A 27,969-nucleotide genomic window follows, 5' to 3' on the forward strand; every position below is an offset into this window, starting at 1 on the left:
AGCTTCTCTGCAGACTTAAGTTGTATCCGACTATAGAGACTAGCTCGCAACCGATTTAGGGCGACACCTCACCGCCGCGCACCCCCTACCCAGATGACGTCAGTGGACAAAGAGCAAAGGCTCGCCCAGTCTGCCCACTGACGTCATCCAGGTAGGGAACGCATGACGGAGAGGTGTCGCCCTTATCGGTTGTGGGCCACTGCGCACACTTTTAAAAATGATTTCTATTATAAGGTCCACTCAGGGCATTTAAGTTTGGAACACCCAGAAAGGCCAGCTCTACAGATCTGCTGCACTGAAATATGCCCATCGAAATCATTTCAGGGTCACTTTAAGGCCGGCCCAGGAAACCTCACTTGGCAGCAGGCGTCCTTGTCTACACGGAACGCCGTTCACCCAGTGAATAGCCATATACAGGTGTCGCCGCAAGGAAACGTCCACGCACGTAAACTCTTCAAGCAACTGTTTTATTTCATTGCACTTTTATCTTTTTGGGCCCGTTCATCCCCTCCACAAATGCAACGGGGGAGGCCAAAGGGGGGGGGGGGGGGGGGCTGTCGTTGCTGCGCGGAAGAGGCCAAACCAATCGAGAGACGAACCGCATCGCGTCAGAAAGTCTCTGGCATCGGGCGAGGCGAAGTACACAGCGCGCCGGTGAACAACGTCCTTCGTTCGCTACGGGTACGCCAACACTCCAGCAGCAAGCGCATCAGCGCGCTCCTGGTGCGCGCTCTCCGAATGTGGAATGTTCAGCGAACAGGCGGAAGTTTGGCTAGGAAAGCAGTGGGGCGTGTAAGAAAAGGAGAAAAAGCCTCCGTCTAATTTTAAACCACCACATCCAATGGGAGGATGGCCAGAATTTGCGTTTTTTTTATCAGAACACGCCGGCCAGTGGCGTAACGCGCATACTTTCTCTTCTTGCCTTCAGGCGCGACATAACGGTAGAGGCCTAATTAGAGCCCCTGGTCAAAAAAAAATGCACGATGTGCGCTCGTGTACACGCATCTGTTACGTACTATCTTTACTTTCAGGTCACATCAGCCGACGTGCCTCCTTTAAATCGCCTCGTCGCAGACTAGTGAATACTTTATACGCTCGCTTAACGTTCTCTCTCTCAAACAACACTGAAAACAAAACAAAACAAGAACTCTATTATGCTTCTCTGTTTCTGCATCAGACACGACAGAGCCAAGGCAGTCCATAGCTTCTTCCATGCCCACGAAAATAATGACTTGCAAGAACAAACAAGTGCAGGGAGAGACTGAACAAGGCCGGTGGGTGCCAAAACTCACTTCGCTCTCCATAAACCCGGGGAACACTGAGTCTTCCGTGTTCCTCTTGGTAACTCTGGGAGTACAGAGTCGATCCCAGGAGGAAACTGTGCTGCTTTCTCCGGTGGCTGCAGCTTCCAGCTACCTGTTCCCAGTAGAGCACTCTAAACACGGCTGTCGCAGATGTAGTACCACGAACAGCACAAGCTGCAATTGGAAGAACCATGCCAACAGAAGTCCACTCCGATATGTTACCGAAAGGAAGAGTCTCTGCATCTCTTCATCACAATTCAAATAAGGGCAGCCCACAACAGTGCCTGCAGAGGGGAGAATAAGGATTTTTTACCCTGACCTATTTTTTTCTTCGTTTTGTTCCATCACAGGTTACCACCAGAGAAACCTGTGCATTGTCACTACAAGAAGCACACTGCCCCACCAGTGGCATCTTCAACTAGGGCAACAATAATTATATAATAAATAATGTGCAACACCACTTTGCAAAATGGCGCTGGTAGTAGACTCTATAGAGAAGAAAAAATATTAAAATGTGGCAAAGTCATCACAACGTTGTCAAGCACAGGAAAAAAGGAAAGGATCAGGCTTGACCTGTGCATAAAAACTCAGTCCGGCATTCGGGAAGGCATGGAAAAAGAAAAAGCATTCATCCTTCAACCTGACCACACCAGCAACACATTTGCACCAAAAAACTAGCACGGAATACGATTGAGAAAAAAAAAAGCTTTGAGCGTTTTTTTTCCCCTATGCCAATCATGATGAGGCAAGAGAGACCTGTCACACATGCAATGCAAACTTTCCCACACCTACAAAAAGACATTTTGACCCCCTAAGCCCACAGACGAATTATGGCAGCAGTCCGCTGACAATAAATCACAATTAAAAAAATGCAGACATTACGCCTGAAGTGCCGCAAGAGTATAAGGTACATGCACACACAGCTAAACCCGCACGCACTCGCAAAGTGACTCCATTCAACACATCACGCGGCAGGACAGAGCCATTCCAGAACGCCGAGGAAAGGTCTTGCATCTTTTTTCCCCCTACATAACAACCAAAGAGGAACTTCGTTCTCTGCACCGCCTAATTCCAACAAATACCCCCTCCCTTCTGCCAACCCCCCTCCCCAAAGCAATTTAAGATTTCTTGCATGACTCCTATCGTTCACAGCCACAGCTATCCACCCCATTTATCCTTCTAAGCAGTCTGCCACCAAAGTATGCCAGGGCATCACTGTCCACACACTGCCCACACTGTGTAAGTCACGCTCCTTAGGAGACGCCTACCCGTGATGCTGCAGTTCCTGCCCCTTCGAAGAGAATGTGCAAGCTCTCTCAATGTTTCGAGGAGCAGTACAGTCACTTTCAAACCAAAGGAAATGGGAGAGAGAGGTGTTCAGGGAACAGAAATAGAGAGCAACAACAACAATCTGTAGTTTGTCAGGCACCACCATTCTCAAGTAGAGTGTCTGCGTGATGCTGAGCAAGAGCTTATTGTAGTCCCTACAGCAATCAACAAGGGTCAGAGGAGACACGAAGGGGCAGGAAGGGCACAACAGGCACACTTTTTTTTTCTTCTTCGCTGCACCCAGCACACTCCCACGTTTATTACCACCAGTTCACCTTCCCACTGATAAGATGGAGCACAAGGAGGGTGGCATCTCGCCTGCAAGAAGTCTGTGCATAGCCACACCGTACCGCCACATGTCAACGTCGTCACCTTTCCTTGCAATGGCATCACAGAAAACAAAACCGAGGATGTGCAGCGCACACACTGGTCAGTTGCAGACGCTTTATGTCAGCGGCAGCAGCAGCATGTGTTCGTGGTTGGCGAGTTGGGAAAAGAATCAGTCCCACGCGGGCAGGCGGCAGCTCTGAGCTGAGGGGATCTCTACGTCAGTCAGCTCACAGCAAGGGCAAAAAAGCGCAGCAGCGGCTGAATGTGCAAAAAAATGGACGAGCTGCTATGTGCTTCACAGTCTTGCCTCATTTTGTCAAACGAGGGAGAAGTGAACGAAAGGCAACGTCGATGGAGAGCCCAGACGTGGAGGAGGGTGCCCTGTTGTCTTTTTTTTACAGCTGCAGCGGAAGACATTGCAGATGCGACGAGAGCCATGCCGTAGAACCAGTGAGAGGCAATGAAGTACCGCAGAGGGAGAGAGAGCCGAGAGGGAGGAAAACGGCTGAAGTGGGTCAAGCGCCACCACCAAGTCTGCCACGCACGCGCCGTCATCAACTGTCAGCGGAACTGTGGGTCGCCGCTGCCTCTTCTCGGGCTTCACCCGCACACAAGTGCACACGCACAAACTAGCTGTTCTGTTGCCACTGGCCAGCAGACGATGCATCACAGTAGTAGAGGACCTTGGCCTTTGTGCCTGAGGAGCCTTCTGCAACAGACAAAGGGTGAACCAGCATGATCAATTAACTGTGAAACACGTAATGCAATGTGGCAGCCTGATCTCTCATCAACTTTTGCCCTGTACATCATCTTACTAAGCTTTTGCTTGTTTCATACCTGGCGGTACTCTAAAAATGCTAATTATCGACCGGATGGTGTGAAATCGTGAATGACATCCATTTTTACTGGCAGCATACACCAGTAGTTTACGGACAGCAATATTGGTGAAAAGATTTCATTTCATCCCAGTCTTTCAATGTATCCTGGAATAAATATAAGCAGATTAATTGTCACCATCTGAATTAAACAGCACACCACTGAATATTGAGGGTTACAACTCTGATGCATTGTTTTGGCAAAGCCACGTTCCATAAACTTCTGACGATGAGCGTTGCACCATTTGTGACCTTAATAGAAACTACAGGCATTGCATCTTTTTAAAGCTGGTTTCATACCTTAGGAATGCACAACAATGATTTGCCCAAGATGAACAATAGGCTGTACAAGTAAGTTGGTCACCATTCAAATAATTTGTCTTCTAAACAAAATGAATCAGGGCACATATGGCGGGCAACAAAGAATCAGTAGGAAGTGCCAGTGCCTAAGCAGGATGCAACCAGGCTACTCAAATGCCTTTCCTATCAGTCCTGAAGCTTTTGTGTTAAGGCTATGGGAAAGCTCTGTGCGCAGCCTGATGTGACTACACTGACGCACTGCCTTTTAAGAATGTGCACTTTGCTGCATACAGGCGTAGCCCGCCTTATTCACACGGCCGCTCCTGTCAACATAGCCAGAAAGATCCAGAGAATTTATGTTTAACAAGAACAACAATCTGATCTGAACAACGCCACGCAGCACAGGACACTTTAGCATTTTGCCTGCAGTGAGATGAAAAAATGCCCATGCGTCTGCATTTGTATTGTCGGCAATGATGTTGGATGCTATACTTTTGTGTTTATATGAAAACTATGTGCTGACCATCAGAATGCAAGGTACAGCAGTTTTCTGCACATACAGCTCCTCAATCAAGACACAGCAGAAAGTAAGACAACTGTTTGGCTCTATGCAGAGGTTCGTTCATGGAACAAAGTCAACACGTTGACAGCACGCTCATATTAGTCCTGTCGAGTATTGCAGGCCGCTTTTAGCCTGTGGCAGACAGTCCTTTTTTCATTTACCACCTTGCCAAGTAGGAGAGTGCAGTCGTTACACGAGTAGAGGCTTGACAGCCAATCCACAGATGACGTGATTACGACTATTCCCAAGCCACTGCACAAGAAAAGCTGTTGCTAGCATCGAACAAATGAATACTAATGTCTTAGCCAAAAGGGCTTCAGTTTTATCATGAATTAAGAGCTAAAGAGCACTGTGCCACAGTAGATTTTGAAAGAATTTACGAACGTTATCATTCAATCAGCAACAACCAAGCAAGTGTTGGCGCACCAGCCTCAGCTTACTCTAGGGAAGCACGAATCTGTGAGTGTCTTCGCTACAATACAAAATGACAAGTTCAATAGTCAAGACTTCCCACAAGAGGCTTAGGAAATTTTATAACCAATATCTTCCATCCATATGTCTAGGAATGCATTGAATCGCATCACATTATGCTTACCTTTTTCGTAGCTCTGGCAGGCTCTCATCCACTCTGCATATGGAAAAAATGTAGCAGCAAATACTTCAGACACTACCACAACAGTCGAACTTCACATCATCTAAGGCAGTGTACCAACATGGTCATAAAAATATGGAGCACTCCTCTTATGAGTTACCTAGCAAAAATGAAGGCGTTTTATAGTTGCACGAATAAGTCCTGCTTGTACACTTCGACATAAATGCAGCAAGCCTCCCTACATTTCCTTTTGTTAGGTAGCACGAGAGAAGAGTTGGAATGTTGAAGCCTGCTCCGTACAATTCCCGCTGTGACTGCAAAACCCAGAACACGCACACCACAGCAGATTACCTAAAACACCTAGGCACACATCAAACTGCCCGCCATAGAGTGAAAAGATTAAATGTAAAAAAACCTAATGGCAAAAGCACCACTACGGCGCAGTACACAAACAACAGTTTTCCTGAAACTACAGTCCACTACATCACCTCACAAACAGAACAATATCCAGCTTGACACCCCGAATATTTACTAGTACTGAATCTATTAACCGCAAAAATAAATGCCATTATTTTTACCCAGAAAGAAATGTCAGGCAGTAAATACTGTGAGAACCTGGAACCTGGTGAGCTGAACTGTATTCCAATAACTTATTGATGATGTGCACTCTTGAACTACTCAAGAAAGCTGGAAGCGATGAAAATACATACAAAATAGGGAGACGAAGCACATCCTTTCAAAATGAAGAGTATGGAAACAATGATATTTTCTGGCGCCTGCCAACAGTTTCCTTATTTCCTGGAGTGTCGGGTCAGCCCATAGCCAGCCTTCCACTTGGGTAAGGAGGGAGGTCGGCTCAGCTTTTTCACACACTGTCAGCTGATAAGACACAGTGCACCACAACCTGGTGAAGTCTGTACAGTTCTCAAATTCTGGAGACCAAGCTAAGACATTTACTGAGAACGCAACTTCCTAGAGGTACCGTGCGTGTCGACACAGATGGCCTCACAGTAAGACAAACACTTACCAATCACACTGCACATTTAAAACATCTGCATCTTTGTCAGGGAAATTTAAGACGCGAATAATTCAATGTACCATTAAGCCAAAATAGAACACTAACAGCACCTATGAACAAAGCACAATATTTTCCCTTTCTACTTTCTGCTATTGCACACAACAAGCATAGTTCATGTTTCTGTGCAAAGCGGCCAATAAAGTAGATACTATTCATGAACCGACTGCAAAGCAATGTCTCTTCACAGCAGAAAAATACGACATTTGTGTGTTCGCATTCTCAATTCGTCCTGATAGTAGCATAACACTCGCACAAGAAATGAAGGTCCAGGAAGGAAAAAGGAAACGAATCTCATTTGACAGCTACAAAAAAAAAAATTTGCGTTATGAGCAGTTAAATGTAACCGCCGAATCACTTGCAATCTCAAGCAGCTCTACAATAATTCCCAGATAAAAATGCAGCATACAACTTAATTCTTTTAATTCTTGGAACTTCTGTACTTTCTAGTGCCCTCTTTTATAAAAAATCACAACTCAAGTAGTTACGCGTGTTTGGCTATTCTCAGCTATAGAAGAAAACGTGGCCATAAATGGTCAAATACTGTCTTGACTAGGTTTTTTGAATCAGTTTTAGTTTTTCTAACAAGCATAAAAATCAATTGAGCCAAAAAATCATTGCCGGATGTGCCAAATTATAGTGTGCAGCAAAAAGAGATTGAAACAGTACAACTAGAAACAGACACAGTAACAGGCATAGGCCCTCAAAGCACGAAGTTGATTTTAAGACTACCAAACCACTAGGTTTATGGGGTTAACGCCCCAAAGTTACTCAGGCTATGAGGGATGCCGCAGTGAACGGTGCTGGAAATTTTGACCACCTAGTGTTCTTTAAGATGCACTGACATCGAAGAGTACACGGGCCTACAGAATTTCACCTCCATTGAAATCCGACTGCCATGGCCGGGATCGAACCTGCGTCTTTCGAGTCAGCAGCCGAGCGCCATAACCCCTGAGCCACAGCGGCGGCCCAAACCACATGGAAAGAATTGCACGAGCTCATTCACAATGCCGAAGTATTAACAATACATTAAGCTTTCTTTGCATTTTGCCAGAAGTGCCATGCTGCTCTTAGCAATGAGGCAAAGACTGGTAGTTTTAAAATTTGACCACTGGAGCAGCTAGTGGTAGAAGGCACTGGTGCCCACAAAATCCACAATAAAGCTGAATTTCTTGCTACCTGATGGCGTGCGCTAACCTGTTCAGAGTCATGCATAAAAATTCAGAGCATAACATTTGAATCATGACTGCATGCTTGGGCTACAAATAAGTTGCATGCTCATAGCTTCCCTGTTCTCAAAACTTTTGTGGACACCTGTATACTAAGAGGCAAACATGCAGCTAACCCAGCTTTCTACACAGGTTAAGCAACTGTTTTCCAGCTCAAGTACTGGAAAAATTACTGACTCTGCTCCACATTGTCACTGCCAGCAACATCTCTTCAGCATCTATTTCCCCAGCACACCATAAGCACCGACAGAAAGAAGCGGAAGATTGTGAAGAACAGGACAAAGAACAGCACAAATGCTCACCCCAGTCTAAGAAGTCCACCACGTCCCTGTGGTTGAACCTGCCCAGCTCCTCGGGCCGCCCGTCAAAGCGGGGCGAGGCAGCAGCAGTGGTGACAGGGGCGGCAGCTGCCGCAGGGGCTGGCGCGGGCTCTCCCCGTTCCCCGAGAGTTCCCCCCGAAGGCACACAGTGGAACTGACTGTCCAGACTCATTCGCACCAGCTGCTCATTTACATCAAAACCAAAAGTTATTTCACCCAGTGCCACAGGTGGTGGACCACCAACATCGTCCATGAGCACAACGGCAGGGCTTGACCGGCCATTGTCGCCGCTAGACTGAAAACACTCCCCGGAAGAAGAGACGTCCTCCTGCCTGCCAGCACCGGCAGCGGTTGCTAGACTCGCAGTGGTGGCAGGTGCCATCACAGCCACTGCTGCTTCTGCCCCTTGACTAGTCGGCCGAACTGGCGTCTGTTGTTGCTGTTGCGAAGGCACTGGGTTCTCTGCAGCCGTCGAACTCACTGCGGCACCACCACCATTAGTTCCAGCGCGGGCCCGGCAAGACATTCGGGCAATGTCGGCGTACGATGTTTGCAAGACTGCCGTGGCGGCTGCAGCCACGCTGGTGCTGCCACTGCTCACGGGTAGCGAGTGCACACTGTCCAGGTCCGAGTTTTCTGGCGAAGACGGCTCGGAAGGCGGCGCCGAGCCAGTGTAGTTGTGCTGGCGCCCGCCCCCCGCCACGCTGGCGGGGGGCTCGTGGCGCATGCTCCGAGGACCGATGCCACTTCGCTGATGCGGCTGAGACTGAGGCAGGCTCTCCAGGGAGTGCGCGCCAGCTCTTCGCACAGAGTCCTCAACCGATCCGTTGCCACTCACATTGGTGAAGGCACTCGGCAAGCAGCCACTTGCTCCAGCACTGCCGCCACCAAGCGGCCTGTGGAAGCTTTCGCACACTGTCGTCGCTGCTTTCTTGAGCTGAGCTCTCCGCCGCTGCTTCTTTGTGACTAGCCTAAACTCAGACTCTTGAATCTGGTCGACGTCCGAGAAGGACGAAAGGTCCACACGGTAACTGCCAGCGGGCTCGGTCTCAGTGCCGTAGTCAGAGTAGAAGCTCGGCGAGAAAGAGCGCTCCTTCTCACCGGGGCTGTTGCCATCACCACCAACTAGTGGGGCGTCCTCGAAGACTGCTCTTCGATGGGAGGAGTCGAAGTTGTTGTTGACAACATCCTCCGACAGCCCCTCTTGCACCTCCTTCTCTTCGGTTTGCCCTGGAGGTGGACTCGACAGGGAGGAGTTCTTGGTACCACCACTCGAGTTCGATGACGACGTGACTCCTTTGCGCATGTTCTTACCCTTGCGGTTCTCTGTATTGCCAGGGGCCATGCCATTACCTCCGTTGCTATTTGAACTCTTCGGTGCACCGCCCTTGTCGTCCGAGTAGATGTAAGCCAACAGGGTGTCAATGGAGTCACTGCCACGATGTCCGGTCATATCTTCAGCCATTACTGTAGGGTCCACATGGTTTCGAGACTTTTTTGTCTTGCGTGTTGAATAAGAGCCGTTGTTACTGTGTGGCTCCCCATCCCGATTATGGCTTTGTGTGAAGGTGGCCACAGTTCCTGCGTCCCCTGTGCATATACAACAAACACACTAAGCACAAAAGCACCCGCACCACACAATAAACAGCAGATACGAAAATAAATGCACAACAATTTCCAGAGCACTGATTGTTGCACTGGATGTACGCAAAATGACAAAGCAACGTGCAAAGTAACATGCCCGAATTTGCATCTTTGCAGCATGCTCGGAACTAAACATCCAGTAATATGCGCAAGTAAAACAACTGACACTATATTTAGTATCCCCCTTTGACCCAAAGATAGCAAAATTCACTAACCTCCAAAGACTGACATCCTGCCATCCTTGTCCATGCAAAGGTCCTGAAAAAGAGGCAATATGAATCTCATGTGACAATGCCTATACAGAATAATGCGCGATTATTCCCACGACAACAACAATGGCCCCTCTTATAAGGTGTTCACGATCATAATTTTCAAGACGCCACTAAAGTTAGACATCAAAGACCTTCTTTGATTGGATAGCGAAGATGTCAAATAAAAATTGGCAGTGGTTTAGCTCTGGTTAAGCCTGGAGTGACGCGATAGATACAGCTGGCTGAGTGGAACTTGGTCACGTGACCAACCACCTGATGAACCGCGTGATCCACCATGGCGTCGGCAGCTGCTCCGCACCACGTGACCAACCACGTGACAGCGTGGCGGCGCCGCCACGGTGAAGGCTCGAAATGCTACCGTAATGTAGCTATCGCTGCAAAACAAGCTTCCATGCCCCTTTTCTCGAACATACTTACAGCAGTGGCATAACATTCACACAGCAAGTGTGGCAGCACACACACCCAAGGCACCTAGTTTTCTGCAGTGCTGAAATTCACTGAAAAACTGCGGATTAGGGCATTTCTCGCAAAATTGTGAGTCTGCAATCACCTTTGAGAGGTCGAGCCAACAGCGCATGCCAATAGTAATTTACAGAGCTGCAATTCGGTTCTCTACTCCCCGCCGTGGAATGATAAGATCACCTGGATGGAGCTGAGTGTATAAATAATTGCTATTGCAAGGCAGGGCTTACGGACCCAGGAATGATGGAGGATGCTGTCTAACACCCATGTTATCGTATGCATGTGCATTTGTGGCAATGTGTCATTGATGAATCGCTGGCCCGACCTGATGTCTGGGATGACTTCGTTGCTGTAGGCGATGACGCTGAAATCAAGAGCTGTACACTGACCAAAATAATGCCTGAAGCATGAACACTCTCTTGCTGCCAGAAATGTGAAGACTACTTGAATCTGAAGGAAGTCTGAAGAAAGTCTGCCTACCACAAGTTGCCGTGAATACTTCCACCGCGATTACAGTTAAACCTGTATGTAATGAGCCTCCATATACATTAGCCGACGGGTAATTCGGACTCCAATTAATTCGGACTTGTTATTTCGGACTTCTATGAGGCACCGTCAGTCGCCCCATAGAAGCGCATAACGAATATTTCGGACTTTAAAAGTCCGAAAGTTCGATTTTTCCGACTAATTTCAGTCGCCTGCGGGCCAAAATCAGCCAACTTATCGGCTTTTCGCGTGCGCAAAAGGCGCCATCTTGGATTGAGGTGGATTTACTCTGCAGTTGGATTGGCTTGACATACTTTCAGTACCTCATTTTTGCCAGTAGAAGTCCCTGCGATCTCTGACATTTCAAGGTGGCAGCCGGATTGTCATCGCTGTCAACTTGCTTTTGTCGCCAACCTTATCACTTGCCTCATACGTTCAAAATTGAAAATTAGTTTTTGGCTAAAGGATATGGCGCAGTATCTGTCTCACATGGGATAAAGGAGGGAAGAATGGAAAGAAGGTAGGTGCTGTAGTGGAGGGCTATGGAACAATTTCGACCACCTGGGGATCTTTAACGTGCACTGACATTGCAAAGCACATGGGCGCCCTTGCGTTTCACCTCCATTGAAACACGGCCGCCGCGGACGGGTTCGAACCTGGGTACCCTGGATCACTGGCCTAACCACTGAGCCACCGTGGCGTGGCGGGTCTCATACGTTCGTTGCCATTCGCCGTTTCGTCACTTGGATTTCTCCGACCGCGTCGACAGAGCGGCGCTCAGTCCTCACGAAGTTGCATCCGTTAGCCATTTTGTGACTGCGTCCAGCGATTCCGCCGTTTTGAACGAAAAGTGCCTTGTCTTTGCATGTATTTGACGAGCGATGTGATGCACACTCGGGTTGTGGACAACATGGCACCGCCGCTGCCGCCGGGTCCGTCAAAGAAGCATGGGAAGTATTCAACTAAAACGCCATGACCTTGCTGTCTAGCGTGTAAAGCGAAACTGCAGCTTTGGCATAAATACAGGCGCAAACAGTCGCCAGCAAGAGAAATTTGCCGCAAGGTAAAATCAGTGACTTTTTAAAGCTGATTTGATCTCAATAAAGTGATTCTTTTGTAGTTCATGAATTTTTCGGACCGTTCAGATTATTCGGACCATTTTTCCGGTCCCTTCGAATCAGAAAAATCGGTCGGCGACTGTAGTGAATTCCTCGATATTAAGAAGTTTCCCCAAACGCAGCCCCCATTGAAGAGCGTATTTGAGACCTCCATGTAACGGAGGTGTTGCAGCGGTTGGCCTTAGTAAACAAACTGGCTCAGCCACCTATCTGTTAGCTAGTGCTGAGGCACTCGAAATTGGGCAGAACCATGCCAAAGTTTCGTGACAATAAAGCACAAACTGACATGAGAGGGATGCCAATTGCAATGAGTGACTGCAGTTGACACAACACGCCGTGCTCCATCATTCGGCACATTCTCTTTTGGAACGTCATAATGTGGCATTGCAACAGTTCATGCTCGAAAGCAGCGAAAAATAGAGCATAGCAAAAAAAAAAAAAGAAACGACACGAGCAGTGCACGGCCTTCGCCGCTGCGCGGTTGCTCGCGAGATTCCCGCGCCGGTAGCGGGGACGGCGAAGGGTGCCGGCGACACAAGGTAGGAAGTCCGTTTCCTGGGGCAACATAGAAGGGAAGACCAAAACAGGGAACGTGCGGGCAGATGCGCATGCCTCTGCGGCGTCACATGTCTACGGCGGCGGCGCGGTCACGTGCATTCTCCTCTAGCTCAGTTGCGGTGTCCCCGCCTCCTCCACCCTCCCCACCCCACTCATAGTGGTGCTGTGCAAACCTCAGTGGAGGTGGTAGTGGTGGCTGCTGCCGCAGTCGTGCTATCGCGAAACGTTGCACTGGGTTCAAGACTTCGAGTAACGCTGTTTTCTGTCAACATTTTCAAGGTTATTTCGCCTAAATTTATTTCTTATTTTGGATTCCTTTCTGCAGTGTCCTTTAAACTCTTCTCGTGAAAACTGCATGGAACGAAAACCTAGATGTAACGAAAAATGTCGGACTTCCTTCAATGTCGTTATAACCAGGTTTAACTGTAGTTATTTCACTTCCGTAAAAGAGCTTGCTGGTAGCAAGGGTATTGGAAAGGAGCATGTGACTGCACTGGAGAACTTGGAAAGCACCGTAATAGGGGCTAGTTTGAATAAGGAGACGTGCACAATGGTCATTTTAAAGTAAGATATACTGCACTCTCAGACACCATTTTTGGCTGTTACATGCAAAGTCCTCTTATTACGAAATCTGATACAACGAACTCAACTCTTCCCACCATTAGGTTTGTTATAAGTGCGCCTTATCGTATAACTACAGTAAAACCTCACTGATTTGAAGTCATTGCGACCATGAAAAACATTTTAAGTAGGTCTTTGAATTAACTGAGCACAGCAAAAAAAAAATTAACAATTACGGTACTCCCTAATGAGAAATTTGAGTGCAGCTTGATTTTTCAATATACGGAGGTAGAAAACTGATGGTGCTTAAGCTACCCTTAAGGGTACAATGCAACGCATTGCCACTTTGTGGAACAAAGCCTCAACTGTAGCAGTGAACAAACACTCAATGGTGTAGAGCGGTCCAGTGCAACCCTTAGAGCGGTGCGGTGCAACCCTTGGCTGGTTGCGGAGTCTTCTCCTGCATTTGCCGCTCCCCGCGAGAGCGTGCTGCAATGTGCTTCTTTCGTTGCTTCAAGGAGGAAAGCTGAAGCCACAAAGCATGTGTCTTCGTTTGGAGCAGACCACAAGGTGCGTGGCCCACACATTCAGAGTAGCACATGCCCACTGCCATGGTAAATGACGTGGACTCCACAAACAGCCCCCACAGTAGTCCATGTATGTGCTGATTGATGGTTCAACTGCCGGTTCATGGCTGACTCGAGTTGTGGCTAGCAATTTTGTTGTAATCTTACAGTGGTTCGAACGATGAGCCACTCACATGTTCAAAACTTAAGGGGCCCGCAATCTTTGCACTAGATATCGCCTAACTTCGGCAAGGCAGTGCATTGTTTTTCACAAACCCTCCAATGCGTGCTGCCTGAAATTAAGGTTCTGCTGTGTTATCTGTCTTCTATCGCATCCACCACAGTCACTTTTGCATAGGCTAATGCGGTGCACATTCTAAACATGACTGCTGTCTGAGAAACTCATTACGCAACAGCTGGTCCAAACCGAGCAGGACCCATTTCACCTGTCCCCGCCGTACCCTCCTCATCCACTTTCCATTTTATGCTTCCACATTTCCCCCTCCCATCGCAATGCCCTCCCTTATCACCTTACTTTCATCCTTCACCGTGCTTTAAGCCTTGTTTTACAGTTCTGCCCGTTTTGCCAACGATAACAATGACGACGCAAAAGCCAGGAATGGGCGCCTAAGAGCTGTGCTCTGAAATGGGATCCAGGAAAAAAATTTTGTTACAAAAACGAGCTACCTTTATTGAATGATTTGATCTTGTTAACTTGACTGTTAAGTTAGAAACCCACGGCGCCGATGTCCCTTTTTTATCAGCCTTTTGCTTATATGCCTGTTTTTTATCAATCCCGTCTTTAATAAAGAAGTTTTGTCTTAAGAAGTTCGAATTGCTGCCCCAACCGGCAACATGTCGCCAGACGAGCGGACGAAGAACCGAAGCGCTCTTCGTACCGCTAACCGCCGTATATTCGATCACCGGCCAGCGTGCCATCATCATTCACCGCTCGCGAGGAGCAACCGACTAGCCCAAACCGGCCATCCCATCAGAAGGAGGGCAGGAAGTTTAACTTTAACCCTCTAATCGCAGCCCACAACAAAAAGCTGGCCTGGCGTGTAGTCCACCCGTCCATGGAACAGAGCAAGAACTGTCACACAACGGGATACGCACCAACCCTGCTAGGGGTGGGTGGCACAGCTAAACCTGGATACAACGGAGTTGAAAAATGTCAGGGATTTTTCCTTACATCCAGGTTCTCATTACATGCAGTTTTTGCAAGAAGATTTGAAAGAACAATGCAGAACGGAAACCAAAATAAATAAATGTAGGTGATGTCACCTTGAAGATGTTTACTTTCCCCAGTACTCGAAGTCGTAAACACGGAGAACCGTTCCGCGATCACGCTGATAGTGCGACTGCCGCAGCCGCCACTGCCTCCTCTGCTGCGGCAACTGCAGCACGAGTGGGGTGGGAAGAGTGGGAGAGGTGGGGGCACCGGTCGAGCTAGAAGAGAGCGAGCAATCGCAGACCGGCCGCGGAGGCACATGCTTCTTCCTGCATGTTCCCTCTCTCGGTCTGATCGCCGTTGTTGCCCCAGGAAACGGACTCTTTGCCTTGTGTAGCTGGCTCTCTCAGCTGTCCCCAGTACCGACGCGCAAGAGTTATCAGCACCAGAATCATGCGAGCAACGTACCATGCAGCGATGATTGGTGCGCACTGCTTGTGCCATTTCGTTTTTGCTATGCCCTATCATCTTTCACTGCTTTTGAGCACAAACTGTTGTAGTGCCACGTGGTATGGCGTTCCAAAAGCAAAAGCAACCGAGATGCGCCGGCGGCGCTGGAATCCAGCACGACGCGTTGAGTCATCTGCGGCCGCTCGTTGCAATCGTTGGCGTTCCTCTCATGTCAATTCGTGCTTTATCGTCGTGAAATTTTTGCCCAAATTTCGTAATTCAGCACGAGCTAACAGATGGTCGGCTTAGCGAGTTCGTTATATCAAAGTCAACCGCCGCTGCGCATTCGTTACATGGAGGTCTCCAATACACGCACTTCAATGGGGGCGGCGCTGGGGAATTAAACTTCGTTACATAGAGGAATTCACTATATGGAGGTTCGTTACATCCAGGTTTAACTGTACTTCAATACCCGCAAACTGCTAGGCACTGCCTTGACAAAGCACTGAGAGCACGTGACACAAAGCGGTATCCCTCGCTGCGTTGCAGTGATGCAAGCCTTCTCTTCTGGAGGTACACTCTTCAACGATTTGCAAGCCATACTGCGAGCTGTTTTTTGTTCTGGGAGTACTGGGGCTGGGCCACTTCCCCTATCAACAATCGACATTGCCTCCTGGCTCTGAACAGCTATCACTTTACCAGGGTTGCGGCGAAATCAGCTTCACTTACGCATAACAGCCCAGCTCTTCAAATTAACCAGGCTGGTGCAGGCCGCCGGTTCGAATTACCTGGTAAAATTTACACTAGAAGTTACAGGATTGCACAAACTCTGAATTATCCAGGATGTTGAATTAAACGAGTTCAAAGTACCGAGGTTTTACTGCATACTCAAGAGTTCTTACAGTGGAGTGAAAGTGCAATGTGACTACTTTCACAAGTGTGTTACTCTTTCACGCTTACAGGTCAACCAAGCCCACCTGAAAGCTGTGACCTCAGGCTGTGACCTCCCATTCCACTGCAATGATGTGGGCAGAGGCAATTTATTCTTACTCTTTTATAGACCAGATTCTTTTACCCTCGCACGCAGGCTGTTGGAGCGCTCCTACTCTCGACACCAGTCGCCATCTGTCGGCGCGCGCGGAACGTTGGACTGTGGGCGGGTCGCTCCGGCGGCGCGTAGAATGAGTGTTTACGCGTTCTTCGCTTCCGTCGCTGATGCGCTCTATGCATCACTACTCAAATTTCCCCAGGCCGTTTCACGGTTATCTGACACATTTAGTTACACACATATCCGAGGGTAGTCAACCAGGTAGGGTGCGGATTCGAAACAGGTACTTACAAGCACATTTTGCGCTGGCGTGTCGTTTGTCGCCGTGTTTTACGTACGCTTCCATCTATGATAATTTTATGCATCAGGATGTATATTTATTGATTTGACTCGATGGTGGAGTGATGAGCAAGCTGTAACGGGATCGGCCAGCTGCAGACCGAAGTTTGTCCAGGCGAAGCGCGTTTTCAATCGCCAGTACATCTTCGACATCAGTGCGCTGAGCTTGCTCTTGTTTCCATTAAACACATTTCGTGCACGGGGACGTAAGCACGACCGCTACGAATTTAAGTTGCTATTTCCATGTCTATCCCAGAGGGATGGGCACGTTAAGGGCTGACCGTAGTATCTCTCTGCTGTTGGTACTTGCTTGAACCACAGCAATATATGCACGATTTTATTACATTGTGTGACACTTGGCCAAGTGGCCACACGACACTGTCACACGCGCCAAGAGCTTCCGAATAAAATAAACGCGACTTCAGGCCGCAGAATTAGTGAAAGCTGGCATCCCTGCCGATATTGATTCAGCCTTTCAATATTGATTCAATTGATTCAATATTGATTCAAAATACGTTTTTGTGCACCAGATATCATAAATTATGACTAAAACTGTTTTCTGTTAGCCCTGCCAGTCAGTTGAGCTCACAACAATTGCTGATGTAACTGGCGCACCACGTAGCTGGCGGCAAGAAATCCCTATTTGTGGTGGGTGCTTTATGGCCGGCAGGAAGGATTAAGAGCGCATTAGAGCTGGAATTGCATGCTAGCTGTGCACATAATGCTTGATACTGACCAAAAAATTCTTTCTTTGCGATGGAGCGCCAAGACGGTAGCAATATAAGCGCGAGTACGTGCTAAGCGCCGGCACAATTATCGTGAATGCCGAACTAAACGTCATCAATTTTTATCCTTTTGATAACGCCAAGACTTCCTGCAATACAACCACGCTGTGGAAGTATGCTGGGCAAGGTTTTTATAGCGCCCGCAGGGCAGTAATTCACTGCTATATGCAGGCGCGGCAAGCGGAGCTGCTGCAGACCCGCAGTCCCCAGTGAAACGCCCGCACCGCGGCGCGCCAGTCGGTGGAAAATGGTCGCGCCCGAGAGCGGCTCTTGATTCTGGTCTATACGGTCTCACCATATCCAATGCTCATTAAAGGGACTGACTACTTTAACTGATCCCATAGTTCCACTACAAGAAGTTACGTGCTGGAATATAGGCAAAATGAGGCCTGGAATAACAAATTATATGAATTCAACTTTTCCCGCCCCTCATCACTGGCAGGACCAGTTAACACATATTTTCGCACCTTTGCTGTGATGAAGGTGTGGTGATGGTCAAATGTAGCAGTGATGCGGCGGGTGGCAGAGTGGTCCTGTGCCGCCACCTCGTTGTCATCGTTGGCAAAGATGCTGCCATTCTTCATGGTCACCAGTTCCAGGTCAACTTTAGGCCTGACCAGAAGGGGCATCTTGACTGAGGAGGGCTCGTCAACTCGACAAAACGCAGCAGCTGCTGCCGCGCTTGACTTGTCTTCGTCAGCGGCGGCCGCTGCTGCACGCGATGCTTCACCACCGCCACCCCCGCCGCCTGCTGACGCTTCACTGTTGTGGTCGAGGCGTCCCACGCGGGTTTCCACGAGGCGTGATCCTGTCACCTGCCTCATTCCGCGGCCCGCTGGGTTCGGCACACCTCCCCCACGGGGCCGTGCCAGACTGGACGACGGCATGGGAGAGCTGGCCAGGTCCTAGGCCAAGAAAGACAACATATGTCGCTGCTTTGTAACAGAGCACTGGCACAAAGCCACGAGTCAATTATCAAAATGAGCCGCTGCAATGCGTTTCTTGTGGCGCTCTTTTATGCAGCACATCTAAAGCAATGAAGAGGTTCCGTACGTGCTCACCAGAACTTAGCTTATCCCTTGTCACTATAAAGATATGACAGCTCCCTGCCCAATAATGCCTTCAATCACCTGCACGGTGCTTCTTAACCCTCCTCGTTAAGAATGACAGCCACAGAAGGGCCAACGTGGCACACACCTGGAGCGAGACAGAGCCACCCGGCCTGTGGTGGTGGCGCGGCTGGTGGTGCCCTCCGGAAGAGGCAGACGAGGAGAGCAGGGGCAGCGTGTGCCGCGAGCCATCAAACAGCTCCTCCTGGTCGCGCACCTCGCGGCGCAGGCTGCGCACCAGTGAGCTTGAGCGCGCCTGTGGCTTGCACTCCACCAGCTCCCGCAGCACGCTCTCAAAGGCGTCGTCCGAGAGCTTGGTAATGTCCTGCTCCCCACCCTCCTCCCGCCACTGCTGGGACGGCCCCTTCGCCACGCCGCCACTCCTGCTGCCACTGCTGCTACTGCTTAGCCTCTGCACAGCACAGGTAGAAACACCCTGCTCTGACTCTGCACACTCTGAATGTCTACAACAGCAGACGCAGCATGTATACCTCAAAAGCACCAGTCCGGATGCTCAGTGCCAATGTCCAGTGTCCCCCTCACATTGAGTAATAAATTAGGATGTAAACATCCCTCGGGCAGATGTAGGGTCTTCCCACGAGAGAAAGGCTTAAAAAGCAGCACCATGATCACACCTAGAACGCTGGTGAGGCTAGCAACTTGTAATCGTCGAGCAAACAATCGGTAAGCTTGTTGAAGAAAAGTTCAATTATCATCCCAATGAACGCTAGGTGTGACTCCTAGCAGCGTAAGGGGAAAAAAAGAATGGTTTTAGTATTTTTTTCAGCCCCGTATTCTAAATGTCTGACCTTGCTCTCGCCCCCAATACCTACAGACACCTCACAGCTTTGAGCATGAATCAACGCTGCTCAGTACAGTCAGGCTCCTCACAAAATTATTCAACACTACCATTAGAACCACTCCTCATCAAGGAGACAAATCTGAACCTGATGTTACGGCGCCCGATCCAGTTTCTATGCATCTTTAAGCATCACCCTCATGAATAACTGGCTAATACTAGCAGCTTCTTTTTTTTTATTCATCTCTAGCTGGGCAACTGCAAGGCAATGAAAAAATTGCTGTCTAAAATGCTGCAGTTCATCAGAGCAAAACGCCCACAAAATTGAAGGGGCAATGAAAACGCAGCCAAAAAAAGCCATGCGCTGTGGTGAAGTCTTAAACTCCACAAGCAGCAACATGAACATCACGGATAATCAACAACAGCTCAAGTTTTTCAGAAAGCAGGGTTTCATCAAACATGATACACCCGACTTCCCAGCCATGACAGCTGCTGCATGTCTAATGCAGCAGCTTTGCTGCAGTGCATTAGACAGTCTTTGCTGACAGTCTAAATTTACATGGATGAAACCGAAGTGAAATAAACAGTTCTCTAGACAGACTGGTTGATAACTTATTTTCCCTCTCGCCTTGCAGAAAGAACAAGGTTTTAATACAGCCTGAAAGGCTAATGGAGTTTTGAATCCCTGCAGAGAGCAACTGAATAATTTGTGCAGCACAGGAAAAAGGGCTTGAATGCAGGCCCAATAAAAGGATTCCATGGGCAGAAATTTTCATGGCAGTTACCACTTCCAAATTGATTGCAGCCCTGAATAGTGAATGCCATGCTCGCATAGCAGACTGCAGTAATATGCAAGAGCATATCAATCATGCAAAAACTGGGTCACTACAGCTATCTATGCGATAAACTAGTTCCAGCCTACAGGCAGAGCCATGCAACTGCAGAATTTGTGCAAAGATAATACAAAGTAGGAGTTTTGTATTTCAAACAATGTGAGAGGCACACAAGTTTTCTTTGCTTTCAACCAGTGTTCTGTGTCTATCACTTCTGTTCTGTATTAAACAGTGGCGTTATTTCCTGCTGCCGTCAAAATAGAATATTCTAGTTTACGTTCATTGGGACCCATTAAGGAACACTGAGAACAACTCTACACGATTATTCGTCTTAGTGAAAATTGATATTCTGGCTCTTTCTGGCTATGCTGACATTTGCCCGGCAGCAAACGACGCATCTATCACCAAGAAAATTGATTTCCACATCTTCCTACAATCCATTTAAATTCATGACATTCTAATGGAAAAGGACGGGTTGCCACTGTTTGGAAGTGAATGGTGGTGCAACATAGCCTCTGGGATCCGCACCCAAAAAAATCTGTGCTAACACATGCATTTTCTTGCGAAATCATTTGGTGAGGGCAACACCAGTATTTTGTTTTTTGTCTCTCATAGCTTATAAAAGCTGCGTTTGAAGTAGAGTGGCCTGTTTGCAATTAGAAAAAGTACCCTATCCGGATGTACAGGCCAACTTCTATTAGCCTTCCGCGTCTCTTTAAAAAATTTTTAGCAGCCCCTATAGTCGTTATTTGTACGTATTGGTACTGAGAAAAAAAATTCACAGGATGGTTACCACTGTAATGCAAGATTCAGCGACAGCTGTTAAGGTCTTAATATTTCCCGATATGTTGCGGTAGAGAATGTGAGAGTGACTTCTCATATGTACAGTACTAGAGCGCCATTTTTAGTTTTCCACACAAGCACATTTTTTGACTCCTACCTGCCGCTCAAGGCGTGCAGCGCCACCAATTAACCGCTCCTTGGGCAGCATGTTTCGCTGCAGTTGCCGCAGATGAACTGTGCTACATTCCTACACTCTTACTCTACCATCCTACTCTCCCTCTTCCTTGACAACCACTCTCCAGATGGTTCCCGATGGTAACTGCTCTACGGTTAGGCATTCCTATGCTCTCATCATACCCTCCCCCTTTCAAGGCAACCACCCTCCTTGCGCCTTGCACACTCGCCATATATCTTCTTCCTCCCTTGGTAAGCACCCTCTGATTAAGAGTTCCTACGTTTTCACCATACCCTCCTCCACCCACAGTAACCCCCTCTCCTCCCAGGGTAACTACCCCATGTGTGGTTCCCGTGGTAACCACCCACTTGTCACGCCTTCTTACACTCTCGCCACACCCACCTCCTACCCTAACCACCTTCCAGACTGTTCCCGTAGTAACCACCCTCCAGATACACTTTCCTATGCTCCCACCATACTCTCCTCCTACAATAACCACTATCTGGATGGTTCCAGTGCTAACCACCCACCGGTTATGCATTTCTCCACTCTCACCATACCCTCCTTCTGCTGTATCCACCCTCCAAGTAGTTACCATGGCAACGCACCCACTGGTTACGGCGACGACTACGACATGAAACCCAGGAACAAGCAGTTAAGAGCTCTCGCTGTAAAAGTTACCTCTACACTTATGAGAAAAAGACAGGAAGATGAGGGGCTTATTCAGATATACGAGGAAGATTCAAAGCAAGGTAACAAGAGCTCGCATGGAAAAAATTTGCTTACTCCGCAGGAGATTGTACCGATACACAACAGCATGCCACCAGCACGCGCTACTTTCGAACATATGGTGGCATGCGGGGTTTAACTTCCCAACAAGGCTGCACAGGAGCTACGAGAGACGACGTAGTGGAGCACTCTAGATTAATTTAGTCTAGCTCGTTTGGTTTGGTTTATGGGGGTTTAACGTCCCAAAGCAACTCAGGCTATGAGGGACACGGTAGTGAAGGTCTGCGGAAATTTCGACCACCTGGGGTTCTTTAACGTGCACTGACATCGCACAGTACACGGGCCTCTAGAATTTTGCCTCCATCGAAATTGGACCGTCGCAGCTGGGATCGAACCCGCGTCTTTCGGGTCAACAGCCGAGCGCAATAACCACTGGGCCACCGTGGCAGCCCGTTAGTCTAGCTCGTGTTCTTTAACATGCGCGAAATTACTCAGCTGCCATGCCTGTTCAAACACTTTTTCCAGCAGCCCACCTAGATACCAATGCCTCTGCATCAGGCCCCTTCAGTGGGCTGCCTCAGCAAACAGTATGTACGTCTTTCAATAGCCCAACTGCTCGTGAACAATACTGTGCACATATCCTACTGAGATGCAGGACCATTCAGCAATATTGCCCAGCTGAATGTGCCTATCATCATGAATATGACATGAGAATATAGCACAGATTGTTATCTGTGGTGGATGCGCTAGGCTGATCGGTTTGTTATGCATTTTGCACATCTGTCCCGCCAGTATGCAGCTCGGTTTTCCAAACCCACACGCGTTTCCCTGTCAAGGCATTAATACTGCATGCCTGAAAAATCTGATGAATTTCTGCTAGTGAAGTGCCCTTTATGATGCAAAAACATAACCCGACGTACAAGTAGAAGCAATATGAAAGGAAGCACACAACCCTGCGGCAATGCGGGCCGATCAAATGCTTACGACTGTTCTAAACACTGGTGTGCCATGCTGTCTGCTTTAGAAAGCTGTGCGGGAGCTATGTACACTAAACCGCTTGTTCGATACATATACCGCCTCTGAAATTGGAGGCGCCATTCTTAAAATTCTTGCTGCTCCTAAAACTGGAAAGGCGCTCGTGCTCAGAACAGCCCATATTGCCACAGGCTCGAGTGTTCTCTTTACACCGTTTTCTACCTGTACGCTCACATTTGGCCACATATCTGCTAGCACAGTCATTTTTGTGAGGACCTCATACAGCATATGCATGCACCTAACAGCTGTGCAGTAGAACTAGTTTTCTGCTGCAACCCCCAGAGGGATATTAGAAAGAGAGAAGAAACATTCACACCCATGGGAGCTATTGTTACCTTACTCTGGTAATCAAATTCACACATACAAACACACAAAAGCAGCCAACAGTGACTGAAAACTGAAATCAAGAGAAATAGAGAGAGAGAGTGCGTGAGACAGAGTGTGAAAGTAGGTGTGTGTGCTCGTGTGCACGGGGAGGCTCAAACAGCATTACACTTGTTACAACAGATTAAAGTTGGAAATCTTCAAACACGGAGTACAGAGATCCATCCACCCTAAGTCATTTCACCTTATGATGCTTCAAGCTTTCCCCACTTCTCATGGAACCACCAATATTACCCCTACATTTAAAAGCCTCTTCGTGTGTTTAAAAACCCAAAACAGAGCATGAATAGCACAAGAAATAAGCAGGCAACAGCCTGGGATTTGCGGACTTTACTCAATACACTTGCGAAGCAAAAAAAAAAGTATGCAAAGAAGCACGGGAATTTAATACTCAAAGAATATTCATAAACCTCAGTGCTGTGCACACTTTTGTGAGCACTCACTTGATGAACTATAAGATTTTTTTTAATTGGTTTTTTGGGGAAAGGAAATGGCGCAGTATCTGTCTCATATCTTTGGACACCTGAACCATGGCGTAAGGGAAGGGATATAGGAGAGAGTGAAAGAAGAAAGGAAGAATAGGTGCCGTAGTGGAGGGCTCCGGAACAATTTCGACCACCTGGGGATCTTTAACGTGCACTGACATCGCACAGCACACGGGCGCCTTAGCGTTTTTCTTCCATAAAAACGCAGCCGCCGCGGTTGGGTTCGAACTCGGGAACTCCGGATCAGATAAGCATCCCCCCAATAATAAGATACACTGGCCACAGCTCACTCATTTCAGAGAATACTCTTATATCCTCAAGGCTATCTTGGCCATCAATGTGAAACCACATACTTTCACAACCAATAGATATGACAGACCTGAAATGATAGCACGAGGCAAAGTTGGATTCTGTGCATACTTAGTGCGATACCAGCTAAACCCTATCTGTAATGGGCGCTTCTTACCACAAATCTGCACAACTAAACGTAATGACAAGAAAACATTAGAATACAAACCAAGCTGTACACTCTCGGAAAATACCAAAGGAACGAAAAACAAATTTGTGGGACACCCAAGCTGACGCGACAGTGTTAGTGAGTCCCATCAGAGGTTCCTTTTGCCCACACAGACATGGACACTGTTTTCCCTTGCATTATCCCAATCATTATGTGAAAGATCACACGACAGACATAACGCCTCAGTTTCACCAAGCCGCCGGTATGTTCATACCTGCAGGGCCTAGCAGTAGCGTGTCTTGACTCGCAACCCCGCGCAATTTACTTTATATTTACATGTCCTAATAACATTTGGGTCATGTTGCAGCCTTCTAATCATTAGCTTAATATTTTAATTGCTCTTCAAATCTGCTGCTCGATGTGCGATGTAGCCACCTTTTCGACCAATCCACATTTTTCGCTCAACACCAACACTGGATTTTGTGCATACCAGGAGCCTTATGCCATCATGTAAAAAACAAGTGGTTACAGCAATAAAGGCAGCTAAAAGACAAGTTCACAGACACTCAAATACTGACAATATGTGGCACAAACATTGAATGATATACAAATGATTGAATGCCTGAAAACTTGACTGCGAAGTTAGCACACACAGCCATCTCTGGCCACGGCACAGTAAATGTGCACTCAATTATTTCCCTGTTAGCTCGAAAGGAAACATTAGAGAAGGAAGAAAAGTGAATTCTCCGAGCATGCTGAACTACTAGCCACACCCATCATATACACCTACACTCTCTGAATCTGAAACTTCTGCAAAATACAAGGTAATTCCCTTCAACCTACTGTTCAGTAGTGAGCACTACTGAACAAAATGAAAATAGAAGAAAAGTGCAAAAGCGCTCTTTTGCGCGGCCGTTTTTCAAATAGTAATTTAGTTGCACAGTATGTGCAACACAAGTCCACAAATGCAAGTCCAGGCAACCGCACACAATCTGTATAATTCCAGTGATGTTAAGTACAGCTCGCACAGAGCTTACAGCAGATTCCATGCTTCAAGTAGCAGGTTGGAGCACATTTTTAAAAGCTTCAACACGAGGGCAGGGTGGACTCAAGAAGCAAAAATATTCACACACTGCTGCCCTCAGCTGCAGACACTTCCTTTCTTTGACAGAAATATTCGCCCCCCCCCCCCCCCCCCCCCGCTACACTTTGCTGCGATAATGCCACACCGACGTAACTGGTGGCCAAAACAGGCAGTGCACGGCGAAAAAGAACTTAAATTCTCCACATTCCCTCACAAGCCTTGTGGTCTGCACTGAGACAGTTTTTGCATATGCAGAAACACACCTTTACATTTCCTGGCGTTGACCCTCACCAAAAATGGCAAAAAAAAAGAAGAACGCATTATCCTCGCTAAATCGGAAGAAGCTCAGACGATGCACTTTCACCTTCGGCTAAGTGCGACTCCGGTGTGGCTTCCCCCACGATGCAGAGCTCCTTAACCCAATTGTCAAAAAAAGCGCATCAAACACAGGCGACTACACCCAACTCTTTTCAATCGCAACGCGAAGTCCAGTAAGTGCAAGCTTCCCGCGCCGGGTAGTGTAATACACTTCTTTCGTTCGTAAAGCATCTCCCCTCACCCCACCGCTGCCGGCGCCTCGAAAAAAAAAAATTAAAAAACGCCGCCTCTCAGGAGCCGGCACCGAGCAGGGCACACAATGCAAGGCTAAGAGGAAAGCACTTCGACGCTCGGGGAAAAACGGAAAAGAGAAGGCGAGGAAACGACCAGAAAAAAAAAAATGAAAAGGAGGAGGCTGGCGGCCAAAAATGCGACCCGCGGCTTCGAAAACCAGGCGCCGGCAGGCCGACGTGGCCGTATATTGCCGAACAAGCGGCAGCAGACAGTTGGCACGGGATGTGGACGACTCCAAAGACTTCGCTTTCGACTGTGCAGCCGGGCGGTGGCGATCGGCCTATCGGTTGCTTGCTGCACGGCCCCCGCCCAAGGCCTTAAAGTGATTTACAAAGATAAAGATAAGGTGTAGTACCTCACCACTGAATACAGCTCCTTGTTTTTTTTTCTCTCTCGCTTACCCGGGCCCAATCGCTGGATCGGTGGGTGGCGAACGGCAGTCGGACACCGCAATACAGACAGCAGATTCTTCACGCTACCTCGACATGAATCCATGCCTGATCCCAAGCGGCGCGGTACAGCAATCTCGAAAACGCGTGATGAAACGGAAAAAAAAAAAAAAAAAGCCTGCGGTCACGCGCAGAAAGCCTAAGCAGGTCGGCGAGGTTTCTGAATAACTGAATGGGTGACATACGCAAGAAAAAAAAAAAGACGAAAACTTAAAACGGGGGCAGGTTTTGACAAAAAAAAAATTCAACACCGGCCGGGAAATACTGCTTTCCTAGCTTCCCGAAAAGTAATGCATTATCAGGGTCAGCCTCCGCTTTTTTCGCATTTCTCCGTTTTTTTTTCTCGACATGGGTAACGAGCACGTGGGAGTGACCGGACCGCTACTACGGCATCGCACACCACTGCGGCGGAAGGCGAGAAAAAAAATGTGGGGCGACGCCGTGGCTCCTGGGCGTCGTTGCGTAGCCGGCGAAGATGCAGAAAGAGAATGGCCAAGATTTCGGCAAAAGATTATGGCGCTCGTCAATTAGCTAGGCCTACACAAATCACGGGCGAGACGAGTTCCAGACAGACGATTTGTTGCACATACCCGGGCATCATCACACCACGTAAGCCGCCGGTGCTCGGGCAGACGACAACCGCACACACCCACGACGGCGCCTATCACTGCAGGCACGCCGCCGCTACGGATGCGGACCTGCCTCGCTGGATGCGCGAACCGCGCGTGGCATCCTAGACCAGGCTGGTGACACCTGCCTGCCGGCACTTGCAGTGCTGCTGCAGTGCTCGCGAATGCGGAAAGGCTACGCACAACACGCCGATCCGGCCCGCACCGTCCAATGTCACCTCGCTCGCTGGGCGCACACAGCGATAAGGAAAAGAAAAGCCCAGTAGTTTATCTCGCGCAGTACAAAGCGACTGCTGACCCTTTGAGCGCGCGTACTCACCGAATGTGGGGCGAGAAACTGTACGCGGCGCAAAAACCACGCTCGTTTTCGTCTCTCGGCGTGACCAAAACTAAGCATGACGGAATACGATGCAACCATACGATGACTCGGGAGATCAGGAGTGGTGGTCCCTCCACATCAACGTCGGCTTAAAACGCTCAGCTGGTATCGGAACGCGTTAACGCTCGGGCAGCACCACACCAAGGCACTGAGGACGGCCGCTAGCGTGCGAAAGTGGCCAAAATTGCGCGGATCCAGGCGCAGTTTTGGGTTAAATTCCAGATTTAAGCCTAAAACCCATAAGCCTACCCTGCTTCTGAGCTCTACAATTTCTCAAAACACACCCACCAAATAAAGAATAACTGTGGGACTGTACCTCGTTGTTGGAGACCTTCTTTGATAGGCTACGTTCCCTGGTCCGTGAATGCTTAGAGATCACTTCACTGTTCGGAATCGGCGCAGGAGAAACGGGAAAATTTGAGCGTAAATCCGTCGATAGGATCCCGTCTATCTCCTGCTCGGAACATGCTGCCATCTTGAATACGCCGAAGTAAAAGCTGCCTCATGATTGGCTGAAAGTCTCATCATTTGTAAACTGCTCTATGATTGGTTAGATAAGACAGTTTGCGTTTGCCTGCTTTCAGCATAATTCGCATTAAATTAACAAGGCTTATGCGTGTTTTCTGTACGTTTTATTAGTAAGATTCATTT

General features: G+C 48.3%; 1 protein-coding gene across 3 annotated transcripts; it reads right to left on the reverse strand.

The window, feature by feature from the left end:
- Positions 1-446: 446 nt before the first annotated feature.
- On the reverse strand, positions 447-27,799 carry LOC144121058 (uncharacterized). Of its 3 annotated transcripts, none has more exons than XM_077653986.1 (7): positions 27,635-27,799; positions 18,574-18,897; positions 17,844-18,281; positions 9,776-9,818; positions 7,899-9,506; positions 5,296-5,328; positions 447-3,672 (listed from the first exon to the last, which is right to left on the reverse strand). In XM_077653986.1, exons 1-7 carry the CDS (start codon positions 27,791-27,793, stop codon positions 3,593-3,595), a joined length of 2,685 nt encoding a protein of 894 aa, XP_077510112.1. In that variant the 5' UTR covers positions 27,794-27,799; the 3' UTR covers positions 447-3,592. The 3 variants fall into 3 exon arrangements, with proteins under 3 accessions (XP_077510112.1, XP_077510115.1, XP_077510114.1); XM_077653989.1 differs by lacking the exon at positions 27,635-27,799 and adding an exon at positions 26,901-27,259; XM_077653988.1 differs by lacking the exon at positions 18,574-18,897.
- Between the last annotated feature and the right edge of the window lie 170 nt (positions 27,800-27,969).

This window comes from Amblyomma americanum, chromosome 2, assembly GCF_052857255.1.
Source record: "Amblyomma americanum isolate KBUSLIRL-KWMA chromosome 2, ASM5285725v1, whole genome shotgun sequence".
NCBI lineage: Eukaryota > Metazoa > Arthropoda > Arachnida > Ixodida > Ixodidae > Amblyomma > Amblyomma americanum.

What these genes read in the sequence shown, in the direction of transcription:
- LOC144121058 (XM_077653986.1), bottom strand. Translation starts at nt 27,793, where the DNA reads ATGGCAGCATGTTCCGAGCAGGAGATAGACGGGATCCTATCGACGGAT. An exon ending in AGAAGGTCTCCAACAACGAG is followed by an intron (nt 18,898 to 27,634) that starts GTACAGTCCCAC and finishes TGTGCTGTGCAG; the next exon opens with AGGCTAAGCAGTAGCAGCAG. An exon ending in CTGCCAGAGCTACGAAAAAG is followed by an intron (nt 3,673 to 5,295) that starts GTAAGCATAATG and finishes TGTCTGTTGCAG; the next exon opens with AAGGCTCCTCAGGCACAAAG.